The sequence below is a fragment of the Acomys russatus genome, chromosome 13 (genome assembly GCF_903995435.1).
Source record: "Acomys russatus chromosome 13, mAcoRus1.1, whole genome shotgun sequence".
Lineage (NCBI taxonomy): Eukaryota > Metazoa > Chordata > Mammalia > Rodentia > Muridae > Acomys > Acomys russatus.
In genome coordinates this window covers 2,349,114-2,376,557 of record NC_067149.1, presented here as the reverse complement: position 1 = coordinate 2,376,557, position 27,444 = coordinate 2,349,114, and the positions used below count along the sequence as shown (strand labels likewise).

At 45.2% G+C, this 27,444-nt stretch overlaps 1 protein-coding gene across 1 annotated transcript in view; it reads left to right on the top strand.

Moving 5' to 3' along the window:
• Dnah6 (dynein axonemal heavy chain 6) overlaps window positions 1–27,444 on the top strand; it is a 201,769-nt gene that overhangs the window by 121,717 nt on the left and 52,608 nt on the right. Inside the window, exons 47-60 of the mRNA XM_051154749.1 lie at window positions 289–429; window positions 2,256–2,498; window positions 3,982–4,149; window positions 5,653–5,888; window positions 7,419–7,680; window positions 9,414–9,537; window positions 10,249–10,445; window positions 10,822–11,025; window positions 11,778–11,903; window positions 15,939–16,103; window positions 17,066–17,133; window positions 19,567–19,747; window positions 21,163–21,342; window positions 26,166–26,399. Of these exons, the coding sequence (XP_051010706.1) occupies window positions 289–429; window positions 2,256–2,498; window positions 3,982–4,149; window positions 5,653–5,888; window positions 7,419–7,680; window positions 9,414–9,537; window positions 10,249–10,445; window positions 10,822–11,025; window positions 11,778–11,903; window positions 15,939–16,103; window positions 17,066–17,133; window positions 19,567–19,747; window positions 21,163–21,342; window positions 26,166–26,399 (2,529 nt within the window). The remainder of the gene's footprint in view (window positions 1–288; window positions 430–2,255; window positions 2,499–3,981; window positions 4,150–5,652; window positions 5,889–7,418; window positions 7,681–9,413; window positions 9,538–10,248; window positions 10,446–10,821; window positions 11,026–11,777; window positions 11,904–15,938; window positions 16,104–17,065; window positions 17,134–19,566; window positions 19,748–21,162; window positions 21,343–26,165; window positions 26,400–27,444) is intronic.

Sequence of the window (27,444 nt, the reverse complement as noted above, 5' to 3'; positions counted from 1 at the left end):
AACGTGTGCATGCTATAGAGCAGCCCCTTTCTCCACTTTATAAAGTCCAGGGTCCTCTGCCTAGGAAACGGTCCCACTCAGAATTAAGATGGGTCTTCCCACAGCAGCAATGTGACCAAGCTAACCTTCCCCGGCATCCCCAGCTGAATCTAGATCTTGTCAGCCACACTCAGTGTGGATGTTGGCGATTCATTCGTCTGTGCCGATTTTATCTGGCAATAGACTCCTCGCCTGTTTTCCTTGCTGTTCCCTCCTTGCTTTGCCCTGACCGCTGGTCTTTGTTGTCAGGTGTTTCAGTACTTCATCAGCCTAGTGCGGCAGAAGCTGCACATCGTCCTCTGCATGAGCCCGGTCGGCGAGGCCTTCAGGTCCCGATGCCGGATGTTCCCCTCCCTGGTGAACTGCTGCACCATTGACTGGTTTGTCCAGGTCAGTGACATCCCAGGACAGCTCTTTGAGAAGACGTGTTTGCTTGTTTGGGAGGAGGCGGGCTACCACACTATCCGAGCATAGCTCACAATGCTTGAGTTACTTCTAAAGGCTTCCGGGAAGTTACTCAGACATAGGATGATGGTGATGGTCACAGAACAAGGAGAAAACACTGTTTGTAAAGGGAGGGAGGCCACTGACACTGAAGTCATTGTGATCCCGATGAGATCCATTTAGGTCCATGGTTGGGGAGGGAACTGAAAAGCAAAGAGGCAGAGGCCAAGAGATGGCCCAGCCGTTAAGAACTCTGGTTCTTCTTCCAGATGACCCGGGTCCAGTTCCCAGCAGCCACATGGTTATTCAAAGTCATTTGTAACACCAGTTTCAGAAGCTCTAACTTTACCTCTTCTGCCACCAAGGGCACTGCGAACATGTGGTGCACAGACATACATGTAAGCAAAATACCAATACACGTGATATAAAAAATAAACTCACCACCAGGGGGCAACCAGAGTCAGTGAGTATAGGCAACACTTTCAAGAAGTTTCCTCAAAGGAAACAGTAAGACATGAGTAAGGGCTGGAGTGGTCCAGCGAGGCCAAGAAAGTCCTATCTTTAATTTTTTATTATGTTACTTATTTAGGGGGCAGTGTGTATATGCAACAACACTTACATGGAAGTCAGATGTCATCTTGTTGGAGTTAGTTCTGGGCTTCCACCATTGTGAGTTCAAAGGTCAAATTCAGGTTGTCAAGCTTGGCAGCAACCGCCTTTACTTACTGATCTGTCTCGCTGTCCCAGAAAGAAGTGCTTTGAATAGAATTTTAAACTTTGGATGTGCAGATAAAAATGGAGTAGCAAGAGAAATACACTGATACAACAGTAAGCCTCATGGAACCAACTTCACTGACTAGCAGTGAAGCACAGGGTGGAGCTGTCACTGAAGAAGCTGTGTCCTGGGGGACAGGAGGGTATAGGAGTAAGAAGCACCGGTTCGGGTGGGATCAGGGGAAGAGCCCACTAAGGTTTTATTTGCTTATGTTTTCTTTTTATTCACTTAGCAAGCAAAACCATCCCCTGAAAGTAACACAACAGGGAAACAGAAGTCTAGGGACTAGTGTGCAAAGCACAAGACTACAAAACTGACACATTAGAAAAGGCAGAAGTGTGTCTGGGACGTACTCCAGGGCTAGTTGTCACCAACTGAAGGGGAAGTAAGCCAAGTATGGTGCAACTAAAAACAAACAGATTGCTTCTCATTTAGGGCCACAGAGTGAAAGACCTTGGCTAAAAAAAAAAAAAAAAAAAATAGCCATCAGGGAAATGTGAGTGTGTGCTGGGGTCGTCTCTCTAGCTGTACTCAGCTGCCCCAGCAGCAGCACAGGATAACTAAGAGTAGCATTTGACCAAGGGTCAGCGGAGCTCCAGACAAGAGAGATGGGCAGGAGTTGAGGTCTGTGCGGGACAGTGATTACGTTGACAGACTGACGTCACTGTATCACAGTGAAGTTTAGAGGTCCTTGTCACTTGTATAATCCTATATATGGCATTCCAAAGATAACCTGCCATTCCTTCTAATCAACCAGTATTTATCGGCAACTTCAATGAGCTTGCCACATCTGGGGGAAATCCGGTCAGCAGATGAAGATCTGGGTCCCCTGGAATAAGAATCAGCTCAAGAAACCCCAAAGGCAGAAGTAGGAGTTAACTAGGTGGAAGGAAGGGCTAGACAAGACGTTCCAGACAGATGCCGTTTCTTAATTCTTGAACTTTGTGTGGTAAAAATGACCGACAGAGTGTTTTGCAGATTGCCTGTTTATTTACAGTGGCCCAAAGAAGCGCTTCTGTCTGTATCAAAGACGTTTTTCTCAGCTGTCGACACCGGAAATGAAGATCTAAAAGAAAAGCTTTCCTTCATGTGTGTGAACGTGCACCTGAGCGTCTCCCAGATGGCAGACCGCTACTACAGCGAGCTGCGCAGGCGCTACTACACCACGCCCACCTCCTACCTGGAGCTCATCAACCTCTACCTGACCATGCTCACTGAGAAAAGGAAGCAGTTAGTTTCAGTACGTTTGGTCTTGTCCCTAAGAACAATCTGTCTTTTGGCTTTAAAGGCAAGCCTTTGGAGGGTGAATAAAAGATCTCTGTCCCCTGTCTTACCCCAAATGCTAAGCAAGTCTTCCACCACTAAAGCTACATCTCTCTCTGTCTAAACATCTATCTCCAAACCAAATCATATTCTTCACAACCTGAAATGCTACCCCCCAAAAAAGAGGGGTCTTGTGTTGGTGCAACCGCCTCTCCCTTCATTTATTTTTGTTAGCTCAGTAGAATAAAGGCAACAGCATCGAGACCGAGCAGAGCTCTCACCATCTCTGTAGGGTTTAGCATGGAAGAAAGATTTTTGATGAGCGACAGAGGTGAGTCTTGAATGCTCTGCCATGTGCTGATAAGTCAGCTCCAAGACCAAGGACTTTACTGTCACACAGCCTCCATGCCACCCAAACTCTGCCTCTTACATCACAATCGTGAGCCTGTTGTGAAAGATCTGTAAGCTTGAACGGAAGATAACGCTAAACTGGGAGGGATGGCCAAGTGTGCAATTCCAGCACTTAAGCTAGGGCACAAGAAGACCAGAAATTCAAAGCCATTCTGGGCTACATAGTGAGCCTGAGGCTAACCTGGGCTACCTGAGACCACATAAGAACAAAAATTAACATAGAATTTTTTAAGTTAGAAAATAAGCTTTAAAGTACTTGTAGATTCTACTTGGATTGTTGTAAATTTTTAATAAGATTCTCAAATAAATAAATAAATAAATAAAACAAATACGTAAGGCACTATGTTCATGAAGTACTTAAACTTCGGCCTGACACAGGAGGTGCCCAGAAACAGAGCCATAATATGATCCAAAACTCCAACATTTAAATTACAGCACAAGTGGAAGCCTTTGTTACTTAGATATTTAGAAACTTGGCGGGGGGGCTCCCTATCCTTGTAAAACGTATGACTTGTAACTAGCCTAACAGCCACCTCCGACTTCTACCCATATGAAATGATCTTTTGACACACCTTCAAAGCAGTGCCCCCTCTTCCCTAAAGAGGAGTCCCCTGTACCATGTGCCACCTCTGCAGTCCCACACAAGCCTCATTACACCTGGGAAGTAGGGTTCAAGTGCAGCAGTAAGAGCTCTGTGCCCGGAGTTCTGCCTCCCCCGGCTCTCGAGGCCCTTGGCCCACTCCAAGTGAACAAGTGCCCAGGGTAGAGGCCTCCTGGGATTCCTGTCTGAGCTTATCATCCACATTCAACGCCCTCAGTGAGCCAAATGGTTAGGGACTTCCCACAGCTGTAGCCGGAAGGAAGGGATCCAAACACATGGCCAGTGAGGAGGCCAGTTCCCAGCGGTTTCCCTACTTGCAGTAGGTTCGCAACTTGATCTGTTACAGATTGGTCTGATGGTTCTATAGGTATACGTTTTAATGTATAAATAATGAATCATGACAATCCACAGCTTATAAAACTGTTGCAAATTTTCTGTTGCCATTTAGGCACGGGATCGTGTGAAGAACGGTCTCACCAAGCTATTGGAAACAAACATGCTGGTAGATAAAATGAAATTAGACCTTTCGGCTTTAGAGCCGGTGCTGCTACAAAAATCACAAGACGTCGAAGCCCTGATGGAAAAACTGGTGGTGGACCAAGAAAATGCTGACCAGGTACGCGGTGGTGTGGACACGGTCCGGTCACATGGGCAAGACGGCATCAGCTGGAGCCTCAAGAATTGCACAGAATAAGTGTATTGCTTTTCTCATTGCTATGGCCAGATGTCTGACAGGAAGCAGCTGAAGGGAGGAAGCTGTCTGTTTGAGCTAACAGCTTGAGGGGTTACAGTCCATCATGGCTTCAGGAGTGTGAGCCAGCTGGCCACAGTGTATTCACAATCGAGAATCAGAGGCAGATGAACACTGGGGTTCAGGGTGCATTCTCCTTTAAATCAGTCTAAGACACTCCCCGCCCATAGGATGGCACCGCCCACATTCAGGGTGGGTCTTCCCTGATCAGTTAGTCCTTTTTGGAAACAACCCTGTAGACACACTCAGAGTTGTGTTTCCACAGTAATTGTAAATTCTGTCAAGCTGACAATCAAGATTAATTCACAGCAAGTGATCAGATCATTTCTTTATGCGTGTCATTAAAATAAATACCAAAATTGGTAATGCTGTTTTTGTAGAAATTCAGTAACGTCTTAAGTTGTAAAGAATAGCAAATCGGGATGGCTTTCTACCACTGAAATGGTACCCCTCAGTAACCAGATCTGAAGTTATAAAAACATCTCCTCCTCCTCCTCCTCGTCCTCCTCCTCCTTCTCCTCCTCGTCCTCCTCCTCCTTCTCCTCGTCCTCCTCTTCCTCTTCCTCCTCCTCCTTGTCCTCCTCCTCCTCCTTCTCCTCATCCTCCTCTTCCTCCTCCTTCTCCTCATCCTCCTCGTCCTCCTCCTTCTCCTCGTCCTCCTCCTCCTCTTCTCCTCGTCCTCCTCTTCCTCTTCCTCCTCCTCCTTGTCCTCCTCCTCCTGCTCGTCCTCCTCCTCTTCTCCTCGTCCTCCTCTTCCTCTTCCTCCTCCTCCTTGTCCTCCTCCTCCTGCTCGTCCTCCTCCTCCTTCTCCTCATCCTCCTCTTCCTCCTCCTTCTCCTTGTCCTCCTCCTCCTCCTCTTCTCCTCGTCCTCCTCTTCCTCCTCCTCCTCCTGCTCGTCCTCCTCTTCCTAAGAAGGAACTACTTGTTGATCTTATCACGGGACATGAGACAGATGAAGCTTGAAGGAAATGAGACTCCCACTCACCACTGATCTAACAAGGACAAATACAATCATCTTGTCTCTTCAAATACAAGCCAGATGTCTCTCATCTGAAATGCTTAGCACAAGAAGTATTTTGGATTTTTCCAGATTTGTGAATGCCTGCACATAAATGAGATAGATACACAACACGAGACTCAAGTCTAAGCACAGTCCACTTGATATATAAACACTCAATAACCATCTTACAGTAACTTACAATCACGTTAGCTGCCTGCGCTGGACTGTGGCTAGCACGTGAGGTCAAGTGTTGAATTCTCTGCCTGTGACAGTGCTTGATGCTCTAGATGTTTCAGATTTCAGAGTTTTCTTACTAGGGATGCTCAGCGTTAATGAAGCTTCTAGAGCACTCTTGGTTCTGTCTTAGGTCCGTAACGTTGTGCAAGAAGATGAAGCAATAGCCAAAGTGAAAGCTGAAGAGACTCAAGCGATAGCTGATGATGCCCAGAGAGACCTGGAGGAAGCGCTGCCTGCCCTGGATGCCGCCAATAAAGCGCTGGATTCCTTAGATAAAGCAGATATCTCTGAAATCAGGGTCTTCACGAAGCCTCCTGACTTAGTCATGACCGTAATGGAAGCCATCTCCATCCTCCTCAATGCCAAGTGAGTGGTCCAGGGCATCTGGCCAAGTTCTCCTCTAACCTGTGTTCTCCATTTTCACAGCTTCCTTGATGTCTATTCATCCCTTTCTCTAACCACCCCTCCTTAGTCTGACTCATCGCTGAACAAAGTTATTCAACAAGTGTTCTGCCCAATGTCTATTTTATGATAGATATAGTGGAAGATATAAAACTACTGTCTGTGGGATTCAGGTAGTTGGGGGTAGAGATATAAGCAGGTTTTTTGTTGTTGTTTTGTTTTGTTTAGGAAAAGATGCTCAGTTGGAAAGTGGGACCTTGGAAAAGCATGGAGACCCATGATGTTCATGGAACAGAGGGAGCTGGGCAGACAGGCCATGGCTCCACCATGAAAGAGCACACACATATTATGCCAAGCAGATTTCCTCTTAGTAACACCTTAGTACCACCTGATGTCTCCATTGGCCCTTAGGCTGGCACCATGGTCATACCAGTGGTCCTATGCAAAACACAGATAAACATGGGCAAAGGGGGCCTATGAACTACTGGACATACCTTAGAATATCTTAGAAATATCAATGTGGCAGAAGCTCAAAGGAGCATGTTTGTTTGATCAAGAGATGCAAAGCCTAGTAAGAAGGCAATTTTTAAGACATGCTAGCAACAAGCTAGAGAGATGGAGCCTGAGTTCAATTCCCAGCAACCACATGGTGGCTTACAAGCATCTATCATGAGATCTGGTGTGCAGGCAGAACACTGTGCACATGACAAATAAATAAATCTTTTTAAAAAAAACATCTTAACGGCAGAATTAAAAGATCAAAATTGAGTCAAAGGAGAAAATATAAGTACTGTGGTGTTTTTAAAATAAAAACTCCAGTTTCAGGGCTGGAGAGATGGCTTGACAGTTAAGTGCACCCATTGCAGCAGGTCCCAGATCAGTTCCCAGCACCCACATCAGCTGCATTGCATCCATCTGTAACCCCAGTTTCAGGGGATTCAATGTATCTTTTGACCTTCACACCCATTACAGTCTCACACATGCACATTTCCACACACAGACATGAACATGTCATGAAAAATAAAAATAAAATCTTTTTTTAAAACTACTGTTTCTAGACATGCAGTGGTAGCACACGTCTTTAATACCAGCACTTGGGAGGCGAGACAAGTAGACCTCTGGCTTCAAGGCTGACCTGGTCTATAGAGTGAGTTCCAGGACAGCCAGGAATACACAGAAAAATCTTGTCTCAAAAAACTAAAAAAAAAAAAAAACAAAAAACAAAAAACAAAAAAAAACCTGCTTCTAGAATGACCAAGATTTCTAAAACCCTCCTATTTTATGTTTCATTCTCTGCCGAATCTAGGTTGTAGAGATTTAATCATGCAGTGTCCTCTCTCCCCACAAATTAGTTGGTCCTTTACCAGAATTACAGTGCTGGGGCTAGAAGTGCGCACCTACTGCGAGATATATATACTACAGTGTTCTCACAGGAGCTCTGTTATGCCGTCGTCTGGTGGCGATATTCTTAACTCACCATGGTCTGTCTTTCAGGCCCGACTGGCCAACAGCAAAGCAACTTCTTGGCGACTCTAATTTCCTAAGAAGGCTTTTAGAGTACGACAAGGAAAACATAAAGCCACAGATTCTGGCAAAGCTTCAAAGGTACATCAACAACCCTGACTTCGTGCCTGAAAAGGTGGAAAAGGTCTCCAAGGCCTGCAAATCCATGTGCATGTGGGTGAGAGCCATGGATCTGTACTCTCGGGTGGTCAAGGAAGTCGAACCAAAGAGACAGAAGCTCCGCGCTGCCCAGGTACATTATCCATGTTGTGACATTTTATAGAATGGAAGGTCATAACCAACTCTTACTCACACTCTGTGGGTGGCCACTGTGGTCCTTCTGTGTACAATGTAAGGGGCTGTAGTCTGGAATAGCAGCTCCTTTTTGTTGTTGTTGTTTTTGTTTTTTTCGAGACAGGGTTTCTCTGTGTAGCCTTGGCTGTCCTGAACTCGCTTTGTAGACCAGGCTGGCCTCGAACTCACAATGATCCGCCTGCCTCTGTATCCTAAATTCTGGGATTAAAGGTGTGTGCCACAACACCTGGATCCAGCAGCTCATTTTTAATAATAGCAGGCAAAGATGGTTTTTCCCCAGAAATTTTCTCTAAAGTCAGACTTTTGTAGCATAAGAAGAAAGTAAATCTTGAGTAGATTAGCATCCTTAATATTAAGGGAAAGGTAAATCCATCTGTGATGCTTATGAAGTTTCTGATATCTCTTGCATCTTGATGGTCTGGGTTCCCACACCTGGTGGTGTTATGTCAGGTGTCAGAACCACTGAACCCACAATCAGATATGAGGTTTTCAGTCTTCTCAAGAGCAAAGAGTGAACTACAAGTGGAACAGGTCACCAAAGCTATTGGATCAAGCAGGAATGAGCAAACCTGACTAGACACACCCAGCTAGTAAATACTACTCTGGCCTGGCACTGTGATTAGTCCACAGAACCGCCAAGGCTCTGAGTTAAGTCCTCAGCACAGTGAAGAAAGAGAACCAAGAAGTGGGGGTAAGGGGGACAGAGAAGAAAGAAGGAGTCCTAGTCTAGTTCACAGCCTGAACAGAAACAAGCAGTAGTTTACCATTGCTGGGGGAAGGAAAAGCACTTTCCCTCAGGCATGGTGCTCATGTCCCTGTAAGCAACCCTAAGGAAACTCATTAGGTTATTAAAAACAAAAGCATAAAGGTGGAAGACTAGCTGGAAAGAGGAGGGGAACTGGGAGAGTTGGAGGGGCACAAGAGAGGGTAACGGAAATTGAACATGATAAAATATATTATATATGTATATGTAAATGTCATAATGAAGCCCATTATGTATAACTCATATATGCTAATGAAATAGTTTTTGAAAATAAGCAATAGCCTAGTTGTGGCTAATGGGCCACAATTCTTACCCTAACCATTACCATAACCATAACCATAGCCCTAGCCCTAGCCCTGACCCTAACCATAACCATAACCATAACCCTAGCCATAACCATAACCTTCTGATACAGAAAACTAGTTAGAAAATATTAGTCTCCATCATATAGGAACATTCCATTTGTTTCATAATCTCAAATCTTAATTTATGATGGTAACTACTATATGTATTTCTCTATTCATTTTATGGCTTATTTTGTTGGCATTGTTCTTGCTCTTTCTTTGTTTGTTTTCTTCTGACCATGTAGCCTAGGCTGACCTTAAACTTGCTATGGAGCCAAGGCTGATTCTGGGTTTCTGACCCCTATTGCCTCTGCCTCCCAACTGTTGTTATCATGGTATGCGCCACCATGGCTGGTTCTATGCAGCACTAGGGGTCAGACATAGGGCTTCACGGATGCTGCACAAGTATCCTATCATCCAAGCGACATCCCTAGCCCAAGGGCTGCAAGACAGAGGAAGTCTTTGGCGAAATGTTCAAAAAGAACACACATCACATTTTAAATCAATTTCACACATAGGCAAAGCAGTCTTTGTGGGACCCATTTGCTTGCTTGCTTTTGTTAGGCTGAACTTGACATTACAATGGCTACTCTGAAAGAAAAGCAAGCGCTGCTGAAGCAAGTGGAAGACCAAATAAAGACCTTGCAAGATGAGTACGACAAAGGCGTGAATGAGAAAGAAAGTCTGGGTAAGAGGCTCATGGCTTGTTTTGGGGCAGGAAAGCCCTGGTTTCCAAAAGAAGGAAGAATTTTCAAAGTCAGATCATAGCTTTTTTTAGAAGACCTTGTTTTATTTTTAATTATGGCTGTACGTGGGGGAAGGGGGTGTATAAGCACATGAGTGCAGTGCCTGCAGGAGCCAGAAGAGGGCACCAGATAGCCCCAAAGCCAGAGTTAACAGTCAGCATCTTACATGGGTGTTGAGTACCACACTCAAGTCCTTGCAGGAATAGTTAGAACTCTTACCTGCTGAGCCATCTCTCCAGCTCCCAGATCTCAGCTTTAGCTAACATGTGGAATGTACTTTCAATGTTCTTCTTTCATAAGAATGAAGACACTGTATAAGTTCACCATGTTACATACAAAAAGGCTTGCTAGAGCATCTGTATTATAACTCAAAAGAACACATGACTTTGGTCTACACAATAAATACCGCAGGCCCATAGAGAACACTGTTTTCAGCCAGCATAAAGAGCACACAGGAAGTTCTTGACATGGAAGAGACCAGATCTGGCTCTGAAATGTACACACATGAGGAATTGGTGTGAGCGTTCATAAAGATGACCTAACATCATTCGTTACATAACACTAGCTCCTTTGGAAACCAAAGCAAGTCAATCACCTTTTAATAATTTGGAAAACATTGACTAATATGATCCAATGTTCTCAAAACTGTGCAGCAAAGAACATGGCCCTGACCAAAGCACGCCTGGTACGTGCTGGAAAGCTGACAGCTGCATTAGGAGACGAGCAGGTTCGGTGGGAAGAAAGTATTGAGAAGTTTCAGGAGGAGATAGCAAACATCGTTGGAAACGTGTTTATAGCAGCAGCCTGCGTGGCTTATTATGGTGCTTTCACGGCCCAGTACAGGCAGCTGGTGAGTAAGGCTGCTGTGTGCAGAGTGGTCAGGAACAACAATTCAGAAATTGCTCAAGGGTCCTCTGGTTCCGCGTGTATAGTCCTTTGCTGGGAAGGAGGAGAAACACTGTTCTATGTCATACAGCAGTGCTCACGACAATCCTGAGAGTTCCATTCGCATGTTCCTGGACACTCCACAGAGAAAACTGAAGTCCACACAGGAGATTAGCATGCCTGAAGTCAAAGTTAATGACACGGTCTCAGCATTAGATTCCTTGGCTTTTCGGCCACTTCTGTGTTCCGTGTTCCCTGTGGGGGGATCCGTAGGTTATAGCTCTCCCAGCCGCCGGCTTCCTGCTGCTCTGCACCATATACGAATGTTCTCCCTTATACAGCTTATCGAGTGCTGGATCGAGTACTGCCTGATCTTAGAGATCCCGATTGATCCCTCCTTCAGTCTCATTAACACTCTTGGAGATCCCTACGAAATCCGCCAGTGGAACACAGACGGGCTGCCCAGAGACCTGATTTCAACTGAAAATGGCATTTTGGTTACTCAGGGGAGAAGGTGGCCTTTGATGATCGATCCCCAAGACCAGGTGTGTACAAAATCCTTGTGATGGGGTGGCCTTCTGATGAATAGAACACGTAAGAGAGGGTTTTAGCATGATTGAAAGACTTAAGTTTCCATGGAGACCTAGGCCTAGGGAGTTGAGAAGCCTTTTATTTGGAGACCCTCATCTTGCTGACGTGTTTGGGTTTGTGAAAAGTCAGAAGGGGCCTGAGTAAGAACCCCGCCCCCATTTCCCCCTCCCCCCCCCCCCCCCCCCCCCGCCCCCGCGGTCTTCATTTTGACGGGTTTGTTGAGAGTGTCGGCCGTTGCCTTTCCGTGTCCACGAGGACCATACAAATGGGCAGAAATTCATGATCATGCATCCTTTTACCCTAAGAAGTCTGAGGAATCGGGGTGAAGTCAGGATGCACGGAACTGGGGGCAAGCCTGCCTTCAATTTCCAGACTCCTGCTGTCTGGCTTCCGAAATACAAAGTGGGGATTAGAACAGGAAGCCTCGAGAAAGTCACAGAAATGAAGCCAACAACCAGAAGCCTGGGCTTTCCCAGGTGGCTCTTTTCTTCCTTTGTTTTAAATTTGAACAAAAAGAGAAATCTCAAACATTGGACTTAAAAGGTGTTTTTATTAGGGAGAGAATTTTCTTTGTTTGTTTGTTTTGGGGGCTTGAGGTTTTTTTTAATATCTCTAATTTAGTTCTAGACTGAACAATATTTCAAAACTTTACTCTAGAAACTTCCACTTTCCCAACATTTGGCCTTCGTTGTGCTTTCTCACACAGGCCAACCGCTGGATAAGAAACAAGGAAAGCAAGAGTGGGTTAAAGATCATTAAGCTTACAGACAACAACTTCTTACGGATACTGGAAAATTCCATCCGACTGGGTTTACCTGTCCTGCTGGAAGAGGTCCGATTTTTTTCTTTGCCCTCTCATGTTAGTTGCTAACTGTTAGATGTCTGGGATGCTTGCGGTGCATGCCAACAGACCACATCTGCGCATGTGCAGGACACCAGTCAAGTCCATCTTCAAGTTAGTCAAACCAGTTGCTACTCAATAGCACATTCTCAGATGAGCCGGAATCTGAGGGTTGAAGGAATTTTTCACCTCACTGTTTTTTAGCAAAGAGTCTCTACTCCACTGCGTGTTCCCAAGCTTCCCCGTGGGCTTACCAGGTGAAATTTTTCAAAGCAGTAATGACAGCAGGAACCCCTGTCTGCATACATGTAACACACCAATGATGTAACATGAACCATTCCTGTAGATGTAATTAATCATTATTTCTACTTGGGCATAAGGTCAGATTAATCTAATGACTACTAAAAATGAACCTTTTTATTTGAGATGTCTCATGTATACAGGCTGCTCTCAAATGTATTATGTAGCCAAATATTGAACTCTTGATCCGCCTGGCTTTACCTCCTGAATTCTGGGATTACAGATATGTGCTACCAACACTGGTTTCTACAGTGCCAGGCCTAGGACATGGGCTTTGGACATGCTGGGCAAACACACTACCAACTGATCTACATTCCCAGCCCCTAGAGGCGTGGCTCATTGAGTTAAAATGTTCTCCTGTGAGATTTATCATTCCAAGACTAATTAGTTCATTCATTCCACAAACAATATACTCAGAGTCCCTGTCCCCAATAGCACACAGACACACTAGGAACAAAGATAGCAAACAAAGAAAGCAAAGTGAGGGAGAGGAAGAGTTCTTTTATTTCTTTTTTATTTATTTAAGTAATTTATTCATATTATATCTTATTTGTTATTCCCTCACTTTTATCTTCCCATTCCTTCCCCCCTTCCATCCTATTCCCCTCCCCTAGGTCTGTGACAGAAGGGGACCTCCTCCCCCACTATAAGATCACAGCCTATCAGGCCTCATCCTGGTAGCCTGCTTACTCTTCCTCTGAGTGTCGCCAGGTCTCCCTACCAAGGGGAAGTGGTCTAATAGGGGGCACCAGAGTTCATGTCTGAGTCAGTCCCTGCTCTCCACACAATTGTGGAGAATGTCCTGTCCATTGGCTAGATCTGGATAGGTTCTAGGTTTACTGCATGCATTGTCCTTGGTTGGTACCATAGTTTGAGCTGACCTGCCTGGGTCCAAATCCGCCAGCCTTAATGGTTTTCTTGTAGGTTTCTAGGACCCTCTGGATCCTTCTATTTCCCCATTCTTCCTTACCTCTCTCACCTAGAGTCCCAACAGGAAGTCCCAGTATCCATCCCAATCTCCAGCTAAGTGAATACATTCATGGGATATCTCTGTTGGGCTAGTGTCTAATTATAAGTGTGTATATGCCATATGCCTCTTTCTGGGTGTGGGTTAACTCACTCGGGATGATCATTTCTAGTTCCATCCATTTGCCCATAAATTTCAGGATTTCCTTGTTTTTAATAGCTGAGTAGTATTCCATAGTGTAAATGCACCACAGTTTCTTTATCCATTCTTTGACTCAGGGACATCTAGGTTGTTTCCAGGTTCTGGCTATTATGAATAAGGCTGCTATGAACATAGTTGAGCAAGTGTCCTTGTTGTGTGGTGGAGCATCTTTTGGGTATATTCCAAGGAGTGGGATAGTTGGGTCTTGAGGCAGCCCTATTCCCAGTTTTCTGAGAAAGTGCCAGATTGATTTTCAAAATGGTAATACAAGTTTGCACTCCCACCAGCAGTGAAGGAGTGTTCCCCTTTCTCCGCATCCTCTCCAGCATATGCTGTCGCTTGAGTTTTCGATCTTAACCATTCTGATAGGTATAAGATGGAATCTCAGAGTCATTTTGATTTGCATTCCTCTGATGATCAAGGATGTTGAGCATTTCTTTAAGTGTTTTCTTCAAATCTCTGAAGAAGGAGATTGAAGATGACATCAGAAGATGGGAAGATCTCCCTTATTCATGGACCAGGAGAATTAACACAGTAAAAATGGCCATCTTACCAAAGGCAATTTACAGATTCAATGGAATCCCTACCAAAATACCTACACAATTTTTAAAGACATTGGAAGAGTTCTTTTAAACAAAAGCTTTGAAGGAACAAGCATGACACGGAGACAGCCAATATGAGCAGGGACCTGATCCCATCCTAGTTTCATCCTCTGGCTGGGATAAGACACTCTCACAAAAGCAACTTGGGGAGGAAAGGGTTCATTTGACTTTTACTTCCAAGTCACAATCCATCACTGAGGAACGTCAGGTAGCAGCAAGAACACTGCTCGTTGGCTCCTTCACTGGCTCATACTTAGTTTTGTTAATAGAGCCCAGCGTCACCTTCCACCATCAACCAGTCATTAGGACAATGTCCCACAGACATGCTCACAGGCCGATCTGATTTAGACAACCCCTCTACTGAGGCTCCCTCGTCTCAGATGACTCTAGGTTTTCTCAAGTTAGCAATAAAAACTAACTAGCTAAGAGCCTAGAGAGGGTGAGAAGTAAGCTGCGATTTCTGCCTCAGCTCAATCCTGCAAGGTCTCTTGGGTGGCGGGACCCAGGCACCAAGAAGGTTGCCTAATGACCACACTCAACTTCCGTAGTTTGCCATTCCATTTTTATAAGAGGCAAGGAACAAACAAAAGCATGGGCTGTGACCTCTTCAACCCATGTAGAAGTATCTCTGATTCAGCCCAAAGGATGCTCAGAAATGACACTGACCTTGGGTAACTTAGCTGAAGCCCTTTCATGCTAACAAGGACCAGTAATTAGCATGATGGCATCCCAAACATTTGTGCAAACCAAGCAGTCACAGTTTTGTTCTCAGTGTCCTAACTCATTAATCCTTAATTTCAACCTTACCAGATAGCTACTATCATTATCCCATTCTTCCAACAGAAAAGATGATCTAAAATCTAAGCAGTCTTCACTGCTCAGAAAATCCAAAACGAGCAACAATATTCCCCATTTGAGTCACATAGAGCACCAGCGCCTCAGTGTGGCCAAGCTTTGGCCAACACAGAGAAGGTGCTAGAATAGATCCTGAGCCCTGACTTGAACCTTGAAGTCATGCGATAGAGGAAAAGTCTCTATAAGACTTCAAGCTGTGCTCTCAACCCTGTGTTTACTTTGAGCCATAAGAGGTCCCAGGGATTTTTTTTTCTCTTTCACAGCAGAGGACAAAATTCCTTCCATAGTGTTGTGTCCCTGTGCAGGAGAGCCCTCTGTAGCAGAGCACACTTGGGAGTCAGGCTCCCAGCCCTTGTCAGGACCCTGCCGCTTGGCCTGCCCTGCTCTCTGAGTCTTGACATTATTACCATGGTGCTTGTTCTTGGATCCTCTCTGGATCTGCTGCAGTGGCTCTTGCCAACTTTGTTCCTACCCATCTGTGAGCACGAAATCAATCTAGTCTATTTCAGCATTTTGTGTGGAGGCCAGGGAGGCGGTGGTGCATATATTGTGCATGCACATGGAGGCCAGAAATTGACCTCGGATGTCTTCCTCTTTCAGTCTGCATCCTGTGTTTTGAAACAGCATGTCTCACTGAACCAGGAGCTTGCTGATTAAGTATACAGTCTTAGATGGTCTCAAGGCAGATTATTAACTTGGCTACAAAGTCCAGCACAAGTTCAGTCTTTTTGAGATCAAGAAATATTTTCAGAAAAATGTGTCGCCACATAGACCTAGTTGTCTGCAGACAACTGAGGAGTGGGTCACTCAGCAGCCATATCCCATCACGAGCCTTTCCTCTCTTAGCTTATTTCTCATGGGGCTGGAGAGCATATGAGATTATCCTAAACAAACGCATTATCTTTGTGTGCTCTTATTCACTTATATAATTGATAAAATAATCAGAAAACATGTAGTGTTGGAGGTAAGGTAAGGACATTAGAAAACAAGATCACTGGGGGAAGTGCTTATCGGAAGTAAATTCTGAGGCCCCTAAGTGACAGGTTGATGGCGTCCATTTTCAGCTCTTTGCTTTTTGCATGGTTTGTTCCTATTTTTAAGCTCAAAGAAGTCTTGGATCCAGCTCTGGAACCCATTCTTTTAAAGCAAACTTTCATCAGTGGCGGGAGACTACTCATCCGCCTTGGAGACTCAGACATCGATTATGACAAGAGTTTCCGGTTCTATATGACAACCAAGATGCCAAATCCCCACTACCTGCCTGAGGTGCGTATGAGTGGCTAGTCTGGAACTTTCCACGCAGCTGAACTATGTGAGCTGAGTCTCCAAAGTTTGGTGGGTTCCCACCTGCAGGGACCAGCTGACAGCCTCTCCTGCTCTCCCTTTTCTCTCTCTGCCGCCCTCCCTTTCCTTTCACAGGACACAAGTGCCCCCACCAAGTCAGTCCCCAAAGCAATGGCCTGTCTCACAGCGCTGTTCAAATGCCCATGTCCTATGCACCCAAATAAAATTGTCACCTACTGGGAAACTCTAGTAACTGGGTGAATTTAAGGAATCGTTCGTTGGCCAGAGTTCCAATAACTGTAGGCATGGCATAAGACATTATCCTCTTCCTTCATCTTGTCATTGATTTATTCAAGAGGTCTGAATATTACGATAGTATACTAATAGATTCCCACAAAAAGGATACAATGAAATAAAAGAAGTAAAGCTCATCTTATTACAAATAAAGCTTCTTCTTAACAAAGCCATTATATGCAAGTCACTATTTATAACTGAGTGCTTTTATTACCTTGTTCTATCACCATAGATACCCATGAGTTCTTTACTAACGATCAGAAATTGAAGCTTGACAGAGAAGAAAAGGTTTGCCCAACATCATGAAAGCACTAAAGGATGCAGCTGGAATTCAAACCCAGCTTGTTGATTCTAAAATGTGGCTACTAACCCTTTTCTGGCTCATCGATCCTTAAACCATTATGTAGGACCCTGGGTTAGGGAAGGGGAGGAGCAAGATTCCTGTTCCTCCTGGCAGAGAAAAAGCACATTTGAATTTTGAAAGCCATGCTATGCTTGGCAAGTGTGGGTAGATGAGTGCATAATCCTGCCAGAGATGCCTCTTTTTAGACAATAGGGACTCTTGTTCTTGTTTTAAGCACACACACACACACATACACACACACACCATTACACTTAGGCATTCACTGTTCTCCATGTTTCTCCCCCAGGTATGCATTAAAGTCACCATCATCAATTTCACTGTAACTAAATCTGGTCTGGAGGATCAGTTGCTAAGGTAACCTGAAGAGAGAGTATGTATGGAAGCTGGGTGACGACGGCCACGGGTTTCCTAATGTTTTGCTTAGAAGGGTTTTGAGATTTACTTTTTATAATTAATCCTGTGTGTCCATGTTTTGTGTATCTGCACTTGAGTGCAGGTACCTCCAGAGGCCAGCAGATGGCATCAGATCTCTTGGAGCTGGAGTTACAGGATGGTATAAGCCACTATGCAGGAGTAGTTGCTGGGATGACCTTTTTTTGTGTGTGTGTGTGAAGGTTGTCTCTGTATATTCAACTGTGGTTGCTATAGCGCGCTGAGGACTTTCCGGACTTTGGTATTGTTATTCTTGTGAATCATCACCTGCCTCATATTTTGTAAACACTCTTCCCTCACTTTCTGATTGGCTTAATAAAGAGCTGACAGCCAATAGCTAGTGAGGAAAGGGAAGGAGGGGCTTCAAGGTTAAGACAGGGTCTCTGTGAGACAAATCAGACACGGGGATTCAGTGCACAATAAGAAGCAGACATACAGGGCTGAGAGACAGAGGTAAAGACCTGGCCAATGTGGAAGGATATGGGTCAGGTTAATTTATGAGCTAGCTGAGAGTCTGCCCAGCTATAGTGTTTAAGCTTCTATAAATATTGATAAAAGTCTTTATTTAAGAGCTGGCAGATCTAGAAAGCCCTGCTATAAGTTGTATGCACTTTTAACCTCTGAGCCATCCTTCTGGTCATTGCTTAGAATTTTTGACAAAGAAAAACAAATAATAAAATAAATCTCGACAAAAAAATATGATATCCGGCCTTATCAAATTCACAGCTAAACAGGAGGTCTTTTTAAAATGTGATATCAAACTGTAAATACTATCTGTAGTATTATTTTCACAATATATCATTGAACTTACTCCATGTCTATATACACATAAACATACATCTAAAGATTCTATTATTATAGTGTTATATATTTATATTATTATATACAGTGCTCTCCTATTTTATTTACTGTGTGTATGCACATGTTGTGAGCACTGTACACCACCACTCAGAGGACAGCCGCAGGAGTTGGTGCTCTCCCTCCAAAACATGGGTCTCAGGGATTGAACTCAAGTCTCCAGGCTCAACAGCAGGCTCCTGTACCTGCTGAGCCATCACAACGTCCCACACAGTGGAAGGACTTAGAAGGATGCCTCTCAAACAATGGCCACCTCTAAGGAAGGCATTAGGTATGGAAACAGAGCCTCTCAGACCATGATTACCACTAAGGAGAGCATTCAATGTGGAAATGGAGCTGACAAGATAGAGCTTATATCTGTTCATCATTTGCTTTGTTATAAGAATGAACTCATATAGTATTTATACAAAATAATGGCTTCTTTGAGGTGGTACAGTTTCATAATCTCACATGTCCGTTTTTTTTTTGTTTGTTTGTTTGTTTTGTTTTGTTTTGTTTTGGTTTTTTTTGCTCCTGTCTAGAATGTCTGCTTTCTATTTTCCACTTGCCATAGATGAGCATTAGTGAATGAAACTTATTGATTACAGTGGCAAACTGGCTCCCTACAAATGAGTAGATGCGAGAATTATGGTGGAGAACAGATCTCTGGCATACAAGGCAAAGAATCATAACTGACATTCAGGCCAGGGGACGCACTCAATCCATAAAGCACTTGGTGGGCATGCATGGAGACCTGAGTTCAGTTTTTGTATTTATTTATTATTTAGTGGAGAGTGTCTTATCCATGGGCCACAGGGCATGTGTAGAAGTCAGAGTCAGTAATCTCTTTCCCTGGATGGGTTCCAGGAGGCGAACTCAGGTCATCAGCCCTGATTCTGAGTACCTTTACCTGCTGGGTCATTTCTGGAGGCCCTGGGACCTCGATTCAATTCCCAGAACTCACTGCTTGTAATCCCAGCTTTGGGAAGGTAGAGAGAGGCAGATGCCTGGATGTCTTCAGTCAGCCAGCCTTGCCTAATGAGAGAGCTCCAGACCAATGAGGCCAGTCTCAAAATAAGTTGGATAGCATTGCTGAGGAATACCACTAGAGGAACACACACACACACACACACACAGGTTCAAACACAGACACACAGAGAGACGCATACACTCACACTCATTCACATGCACACACACAGATACACACAGAAACATGTGCACATGTACGCAAACACAGGCACGCACACACAGGTGTGCACACACAGACAAATGCACACACAGACACTCCAAATAAATAAGTACATATAAAAGTAAATAAGTGATTGGCGTGCAGTTCTCTGAAGAGCCATCATGTCCACCCAGCAAACCAGGAACACTGTGCTTTCAGATTCAGCTACACAGCTCTCCCAATGCCCAGTTACTGAATACTCAGGAAAAAAGCCAAACCACAGGGAAGGAAACAGCCGTGACTTAGGGGAGCCAACGGTTGTAACCCAGCTCTCCCAACCCTGGTTCTAGCGATGTGGTGCGACTTGAGAAGCCCGAGCTGGAGGAACAGAGAATCCAACTCATTGTGAGGATCAACAGTGACAAAAACCAGCTGAAAGCGATCGAGGACAAAATCCTGAAATTGCTCTTTGCATCTGAGGGGAATATTCTGGATAACGAAGAACTCATTGATACGCTCCAAGACTCAAAGGCAAGTGACACAGTCTTAGTGTTTACAGAGAGCGTTGATAATCAATCCATGACACTATAGACCTGTCCCAGCATTCAAGAGGCTGGGGGTGGGGGTGTGCGGGGGAGGATCAAAAATTGAATACCAACCTGGACTATAGTGAATTACAGAGTCGTATGGGTTAAGCGTAAGGAAATTCAACACGAGAAATGTGCAGTGCTTTAAAAGTCAGAGTTTATGGGGATGGATGACTCCGTGATGGCTCAGTGGTTAAGAGTACTGGCTGCTCTTCCAAAGGACCGACATGGTGACTAATAGCCACCTGTAACTCCTGTTCCAGAGGATCCAGCACCCTCTTCCGGCATCTTCCAGCACTGTACACAAGTGGTGCACAGGCAGGCAAAATACCCATACACACAACATAAAAAATTTAATGTCATCATTTCAGCATCTGAGGGGCCTGCATGGGCTTCAAGGCAAGAATGTAAGTTGCCAGGGACTTACATAGCTTGCCTGGCTCTCAGGCCTCCTCATCAACAAAAGAAGGACAAGGAAACGGTCCACCACTGACACTCCCCCTCCCCTCACCCTCCATCCTCCACCCCACCACCACCCCACCACCCCGTCTATCCAACATTTAAAAAAATAAACATTGTGAAGAACCAGGACAAGAGACAAAAGAAACGCTACTGTCATCTCCTCAGGTAGTCTGCTTGGAAGCCAAATCAATTTGGGTGTAAGTCTTGCCCTTCATTAGGCGGGCGAGTTCCGTGACAAGCTTGTCCTAACATCTCTTCTCTAAGCATTAGGTATGGTGGTCACACACCACCTGGGTCAATGGAAACCTGTGGGTGCCACAAAGAGATTTCATGTTCAGCGTGTGATCCTGGAGTGATTTGTCTCATACATTTAAAGCATGGTTTCAGACATGTGTCCAAGGAACACAGCCCATTAAGTGATTCTCATTGATTCACAGAGGCCGAGTGCTTTACTAAGAAAACAAAATTACCCTTGAGCCTTCGACTAGACACGAGACCATGTCACAGTCTCTATATTTGGTCGACGTTAGGTCACCCCGGGCGTGGTGGCCTAAGGATGTACGCAGCGGCGAACACTTACCTAGAATGTTCACGCACTGAGTCTCTGCACTCTGAGCACTCTACCGCCAAGCTCCATCCCAGGCCCTTCTCAGGACTCCTCAAACTGTCCACTGTCCTTCCGGGTTTCCTAATCGCAAGGAGTCAGGATCAGCTCGGTCAGAAGACCAGCACTGGGTACCGAGCCTCTTCCACTGCATCTTTACCTTGCTGCCATCTTACCACAACCGGAAACTCACTCCATCCGTATTCCTTTCCTAGACTGGACTGGATGCATTCCAAAATCCCCACTATTTTTCAGAAGCAGATCCCTAAGAACTTTGCTGTGTGTTTATTCAGATCACTTCCGGCGCCATTAAAACCAGGCTACAGGAAGCGGAGTCTACGGAGCAGATGATCAACGTGGCTCGAGAGAAGTACCGCCCAGTGGCCACACAGGGCTCCGTGATGTACTTCGTCATCGCCAGCCTCTCAGAAATCGATCCCATGTATCAGTATTCGCTGAAGTATTTTAAACAGGTAACTGCCTTGTTGTTGTGATTTCCCTTTGAACCCTGTTGGGTTATTTTATGTCTTTGACAAACCATGAATGAAATTTTAGGGGTAAAATCCTCCCAGATGTGGGGTGCAGGCACAGAGTTCAAGAGTGGTCCCATCTACCAGATCAACTGAGAAGTCCAGTGTTCAGTCTGTAGAGGAGGAGGAGGAGGGCTGAGCTTCATTCTCTCCCCTTCCTCAACTACCTAGCCAGCTTGCTTCCCCTCTGGGCTGCCCGCCATTTGCTGTAAGACGCGCTTTAGGGCCACGGTTCTCAACATGTGGGTCTTGACCCCTTTGAAAGTCATTGCTTATCAGATATTCTGCATATCAGATAGCTACATTGCAATTCATAACAACAGCAAAATCATAGTTATGAAGTAGTAAAAAAATTTATGGTTGGGGGGTCACCACAGCATGAGGAACTCCATTAAAGGGTGGCAGCATTAGGACAGTTGAGACCCACTGCTTCAGAGGTTAGGGACATGCAGGAATGGTTAAAGCACTTTCTACTCAAGAACAAAGACTAGAGCAAATGTCAGGTGGACAAGCTACCTGGCTGTAATTCCTGCCTGAGGAGGCAGAGACAGGGGCTCCTCAGAGCAATCTAGCTAAGCAACATTAGCCACATCGATGATCACTGGGTTTGATTGAGACATCTGTTTTAAGAATTCAAGTGGAAGAGTGAAGACAATTCCCTACATCAACCTTGGGTCTCCACATACATGTTCACGTGTGTGCGCATGTTCGCGCACCCCCAGAAACATCTCACACACAGTCACACCATATTCCCCAACACACACACACAGGGAAATAGAATGGAATTTCTTTGTACTTGGTGCTGGCCCTTTCTACTCTGCAGTAGGCTGGGACATGGAATACCAACCCTATAGCAAGGCTGGTTCCTGTGTCTGCCCCACCCCTCCCCAGAATGTCTCCTACACCAGGCTGCACCTTCTTCCCTGATTGGCTATGACTCAGGGGCCTCTCTTCCCTTTGCTCCTTTTCTGTTTTACTATCCAACTGGGAGACATTCCTGTTTTATCTCAGTCTCTCTTGCCTCACATTCACACCTGACTCAGCTAATGCCTCGCCATCTTTTTTGTTTGTTTGTTTTATTTTTTAATTGATAATATTTATATTACATCTCAATTGTTATCCTATCCCTTGTATCTTCCCATTCCTCCCTCCCTCCCATTTTTCCCTTACTCCCCTCCCCTGTGACTGTGACCGAGGGGGACCTCCTCCCCCTGTATATGCTCATAGGGTATCAAGTCTCTTCTTGGCAGCCTGCTATCCTTTCCCTGAGTGCCACCAGGCCTCCCCTTCCAGGGGACATGGTCAAATGTGAGGCACCAGAGGCCTCCCCTTCCAGGGGACATGGTCAAATGTGAGGCACCAGAGTACGTGAGAAAGTCAGTCCCCGCTCTCCACTCAACTGTGGAGAATGTCCTGTCCATTATCCCTCGCCATCTTTAAAGTCATGTTCAGGTGGCTAACATACCTACCAAAAGCCGCAAGTCCTGGGGCATCCGCAAGCTCTGCGGCTTCACTGAAGACTTCAAGGAGACAGAAACCTCAGCCCGCGAGTCCCTCGTGAGTCCTGTCTTCCTCCCACCTTCCTTCTCCTCTTGTCATGTCTGTGTTGTGTCTTTTATCAAAAAAACTAAATAGGCAGAAAGGTGGAAAAATGTTAAGTTTTAGCTAACTTAAAATTAGGGGAGTATACACAATATGCAATCCATATAAACAAAAGCTTGAAGAGGAAAAGGCAGGAGAAGGCAGAAAAGAAATAGTATGCATATTTAAGGTATATAACATGTTATAGGATTCCTATAGATAGTAAAAAGCTTTCTATAGAGAAGCAACTTAGCATATCCCTATTCTCACAGTTACCTGTATCTTTTGTTTTTGTAGTCAAAGCAGATTTTTAAGAACTACTCATTTAAGCAGGAATCAATGGAAGAGTGTGATTTTGTTACCTTCAGTCTTCGGGTTATATCTTAGAGAGGCTCGGTCATCCTACCTATCTTCCACTCTGTTTTCCAGTCCACCTCTCTCCATTTTCTGCCCCGTCCTCTATCAGCTCCCACGGCATATACTGGCCCCTCTTCTCTGCAGAGCAATGTAGCTTACGGCCACTTTCCTAACCTTCCATGGTCACCCCCATGACATTACAACAAACGCTTCTTCCTCCTATGTGCCCCACAGTAGAGAACCACAGATATGCTTGATTGCTTGGGACACCCTAGCCAAACTGATCCATTCCCGCTGCCTGCCTTCACTGGCTCGTTCGTGCTGATGCCACTCTCTCTAATAGCTACAGTACCCTGACTTCTAACCACAGCGCCACCATCTCCAGCAAGGCCTGCCATACCCCGCTGCAAGCTGAGCAGGCGGCACAGCTGTGAGGACTTACTCCTCACACGGGTGGGTTACGGAGCACTCTTGAAGAGGCTCTGGTGCCTTAACGAAATAAGCACGCAATCCAAGCAAGGCAAAAGGTTTACTTCAGAGGCCTCCACAGCTGTGCCCAGTCAAGCAGGCAAGCACACCTGGCAGCAGTCTCATTGGATTTTAATTCCTAACTCAAAGGGACCCTGTGCCTCACTCCAAGTGGCCATGTTCTTACTCAGTTGGCTAATTTAACTCATCACAGTTGAGAAGCAGAATGCAATGTGGAACGGGAAATGCAACCCTGAGCACATACTTTAATTCCAGGAAGTGCTAACCCTGCAGGAATTTAAATTTCTTCCAAGCAGCTTCTTTACCATGTCTTTTTTTTTTTTTTTTTTTTTTTTTTTTTTTGGTCTTAATGGATTTTGTTTCATTTAATTCTTTAGTAGGAAAAAGCAGTGCGTTTTGTTTATAATCTCTTCCTCTCTTGTAGTACATTTTTATTTTCTTCAAATTTAAATAACATTGTCTGGCTTTCCTGGATTGTGGTGGTCATCAGGAACTTAAGATAAGATGTGGGAAGTCTCTCATTGTTGCTTCAGCTAGTGGTTGGCCTAACCCCCATACACATAGGCTCACAAGCATCCAGCTGTACTCACAGTCAGTGGCCACTCCAAGGCTGTGGCCATCTTGCTACAAGAAAATGGGGTAGGTCTGGATGTGGTGGCGCACACCTTTAGTCCCAACACTTAGGGAGGCAGAGGCAGGTGGATCGATGTGAGTTCGAGGCCAGCCTGGTCTACAAAGCAAGTCCAGGACAGCCAAAGCTACATAGAGAAACCCTGTCTTGGAAAAACCAAAAAAGAAAGAAAGAAAGAAAGAAAGAAAGAAAGAAAGAAAGAAAGAAAGAAAGAAAGAAAGAAAGAGAGGGAGGGAGGGAGGGAGAGAAAACGGGTTGAGTACCAAGAGGCCACCTCCCTGAAGCAAAGGTACAGAGCACCAGGTAGAGCTTTGGGCTGGCTTTTTGTAACATACACAGCACTCACTCTGAGGTCTAACAAGTTGCTCAGTAGTCCAGACTTGAGGAAGAGGGTGCCATCCTGATTCCAGATGGGTGGGCTAGCCAGCAATTCCAGCAGTTGTTCCTGTCACCTCGTGTGCTTTATGTGCCACTTAGCCCACCTCAGCTTAAATGTGGGGTGTCTCTCTCCAGCTGCAGCGTGACCTCCCAGAAGGCCATGCTAAAGTGCTCCACTCCTCTGTCCCCTGTGGTGCTGTGTGCTGTCTCTTGAATAAAGAGACTGTTTGTGTTTACCCACAGCAGTCAAACAATCCCCATGAAAACAGAAATACCTGGACAAGTATTATGACCAAAAATAAATAAATAAATGAGCTAGACTTGGTCTTAACAGCTACTGTCGCTATGATCAGGGCCCAACAGTAATTGGAGCTGCTGGAGAAAAGTCTACCCCGTTTGGAAACTCACATGCCCTGTGTTAACAAGGCTACCTGAAAACTGAAAGCCAGTGAAGCCTCTGTTCAGAGTGCCTGGGCTCTCTTCCTGCAGTGCCACCTGCTTGAGCAGCCTTTAAAGTTGTGTGCACCAGGGTCACCCCTCAATTCCTACAGCACAGATGTGTGCCCTCCCATCTCACGTCTGTTTGTTTGTTTGTTTGTTTTGTTAGCAGATACAATGCCAAGTAAAGTAAGGATTATTAACTCCTTTAAATACCTCCTAAATGACTTGGATAATACCTTCTTATTCCTGCTGTTTGGGAATTCATGCTTTTCAAGGGCTTAAAACCTCCTTCAAGAAATAAATGTGTGAGGGCTGCAAAGATGATGAGCAGTTAAGAACGCTCGCTGCTCTGGCACCCACGCGGCAGCTGGCAACTGTCCGTAACTCTAGTTCCACTCCTGTGGGTCCAGTGCCCACTTCTGGCCTCCACAGGCAGCAGCCGTGTTTGTAGTGAACATATATACATGCAAGCATACATAAAATAAAAATGCACACGTATATACATACATACAAATGTGGGGCTGGAGAGATGGCTCAGAGGTTAAAGAGCACTGGCTATTCTTCCATGGGTCCAGAGTTCAATTCCCAACAACCACATGGTGGCTCACAACCATCTATAATGAAATATGGTGCCCTCTTCTGGCCTGCAGCTGTACATGCAGGCAAAACACTGTATAAATATTTTTTTTTAAGAGTTTGTCATTGGTACATTTCTGAAAAGTGATGGGGGCCAGGCAGAAGACAAATCTCACAGACTATGTTGAGATCTGTTCTAGGTTTTTCCCACAGTGTTTGCCTGCCACATTGCTCACTGAATGTCAAAGTGAGTGGGGAAAGAGGACCAGGTTTTGCTTCACATAGAATTAGCCAAATCCTCTTCCTTCCTCAGTTGTTCAACACAACGATTGAAACCTCCGAGAAGGCTAACGATCTACAGCACCGCCTGGACATCCTCCTGCAGCAGACCCTCCTCACGGCGTACACCAATGTGTCCCGGGGGCTTTTCGAGCAGCACAAACTCATCTACAGCTTCATGCTCTGCGTTGAGATCATGCGCCAGCAAGGCCAGCTCACTGATGCCGAGTGGAACTTCTTCCTCCGGGGTTCTGCGGGAATAGAGAAGGTGCCATGACACGCTAAAAACGTGACCGTTCCCCCGCCCACTAACTCGTGTGTTACTCTCCTTACTGTTGTGACCAAATAGTGACCAAAATACATGACAGGGAAGGAACTTGAGGGAGTGTTCACTCGAGCTCAGCAGAGGGCACAGTATGTCATGAGGGGATGGCATGGTGGCAGAACAGGAAGCACCCGGTCACGTGTTGTATCCATAGTCAGGGACCAGAGCTAGGACTGGAAGCTGGGCGGCCACTTGACGTTGCTCCAGAGTCAAGAGGCCAGGTTACAGCTCAGTTTGGCTGACAGCCAGCTGTAATATTTGGTTGACGCTTTGCCTCTTACGCAGCATTCTCCTCACTGCAGAAAAGGGTTAAAGGAGTCGCCAGTGAGCTAGAAAACTATCTGAGAAACTGGAGAAATGGCTCAGTGGTTAAAAGTGCTCACTGCTACTTAAGAGGACCAAGATGAAGTCCCAGCACTCACGTTTGACAGCTCACAACTACCTATCACTCCAACTCCAAGGGATCCAACATCCTCCATGAGCGCTTGCACACTAGTTCACACACACACACACACACTCTAAAGGCTCTCTTACAAAATAAGACAAAAAAAATTTAACCAACCATCTTACAAATGTGAAGAGTTTTCTCACATGGAGCCTCAGAGAAATGAAAGAACTTTCCAGAACACAGTAACACATGAGAGACTGATTCAAGAATGTGTTTAAGCCTCCACAGCCAGATCTATCCCATTGCTCACTCATGTCCCTCATGAGCAGCACATTTTAAAAGAGGTTTGAAATCCACCAAACTCAAAGTTGTAAAAACACCCAGAAATCAAAAAAATTAATTAATCAATTAAAAGGCCAGGCTTAGTGACACACACTTTTAATTACAGAATTCGGAGGGTGTGTGCTGGTGGATCTCTGTGAGTTCAAGGCCAACCTGGTCTACATAGGAAGTTTCAGGCTAGCCAGAGCTACATAGTAAGACCCTGTCAAAAATGAGCAACCAAAACCCACAAGAACTCCTCTTTAGAAATTTCTCAGA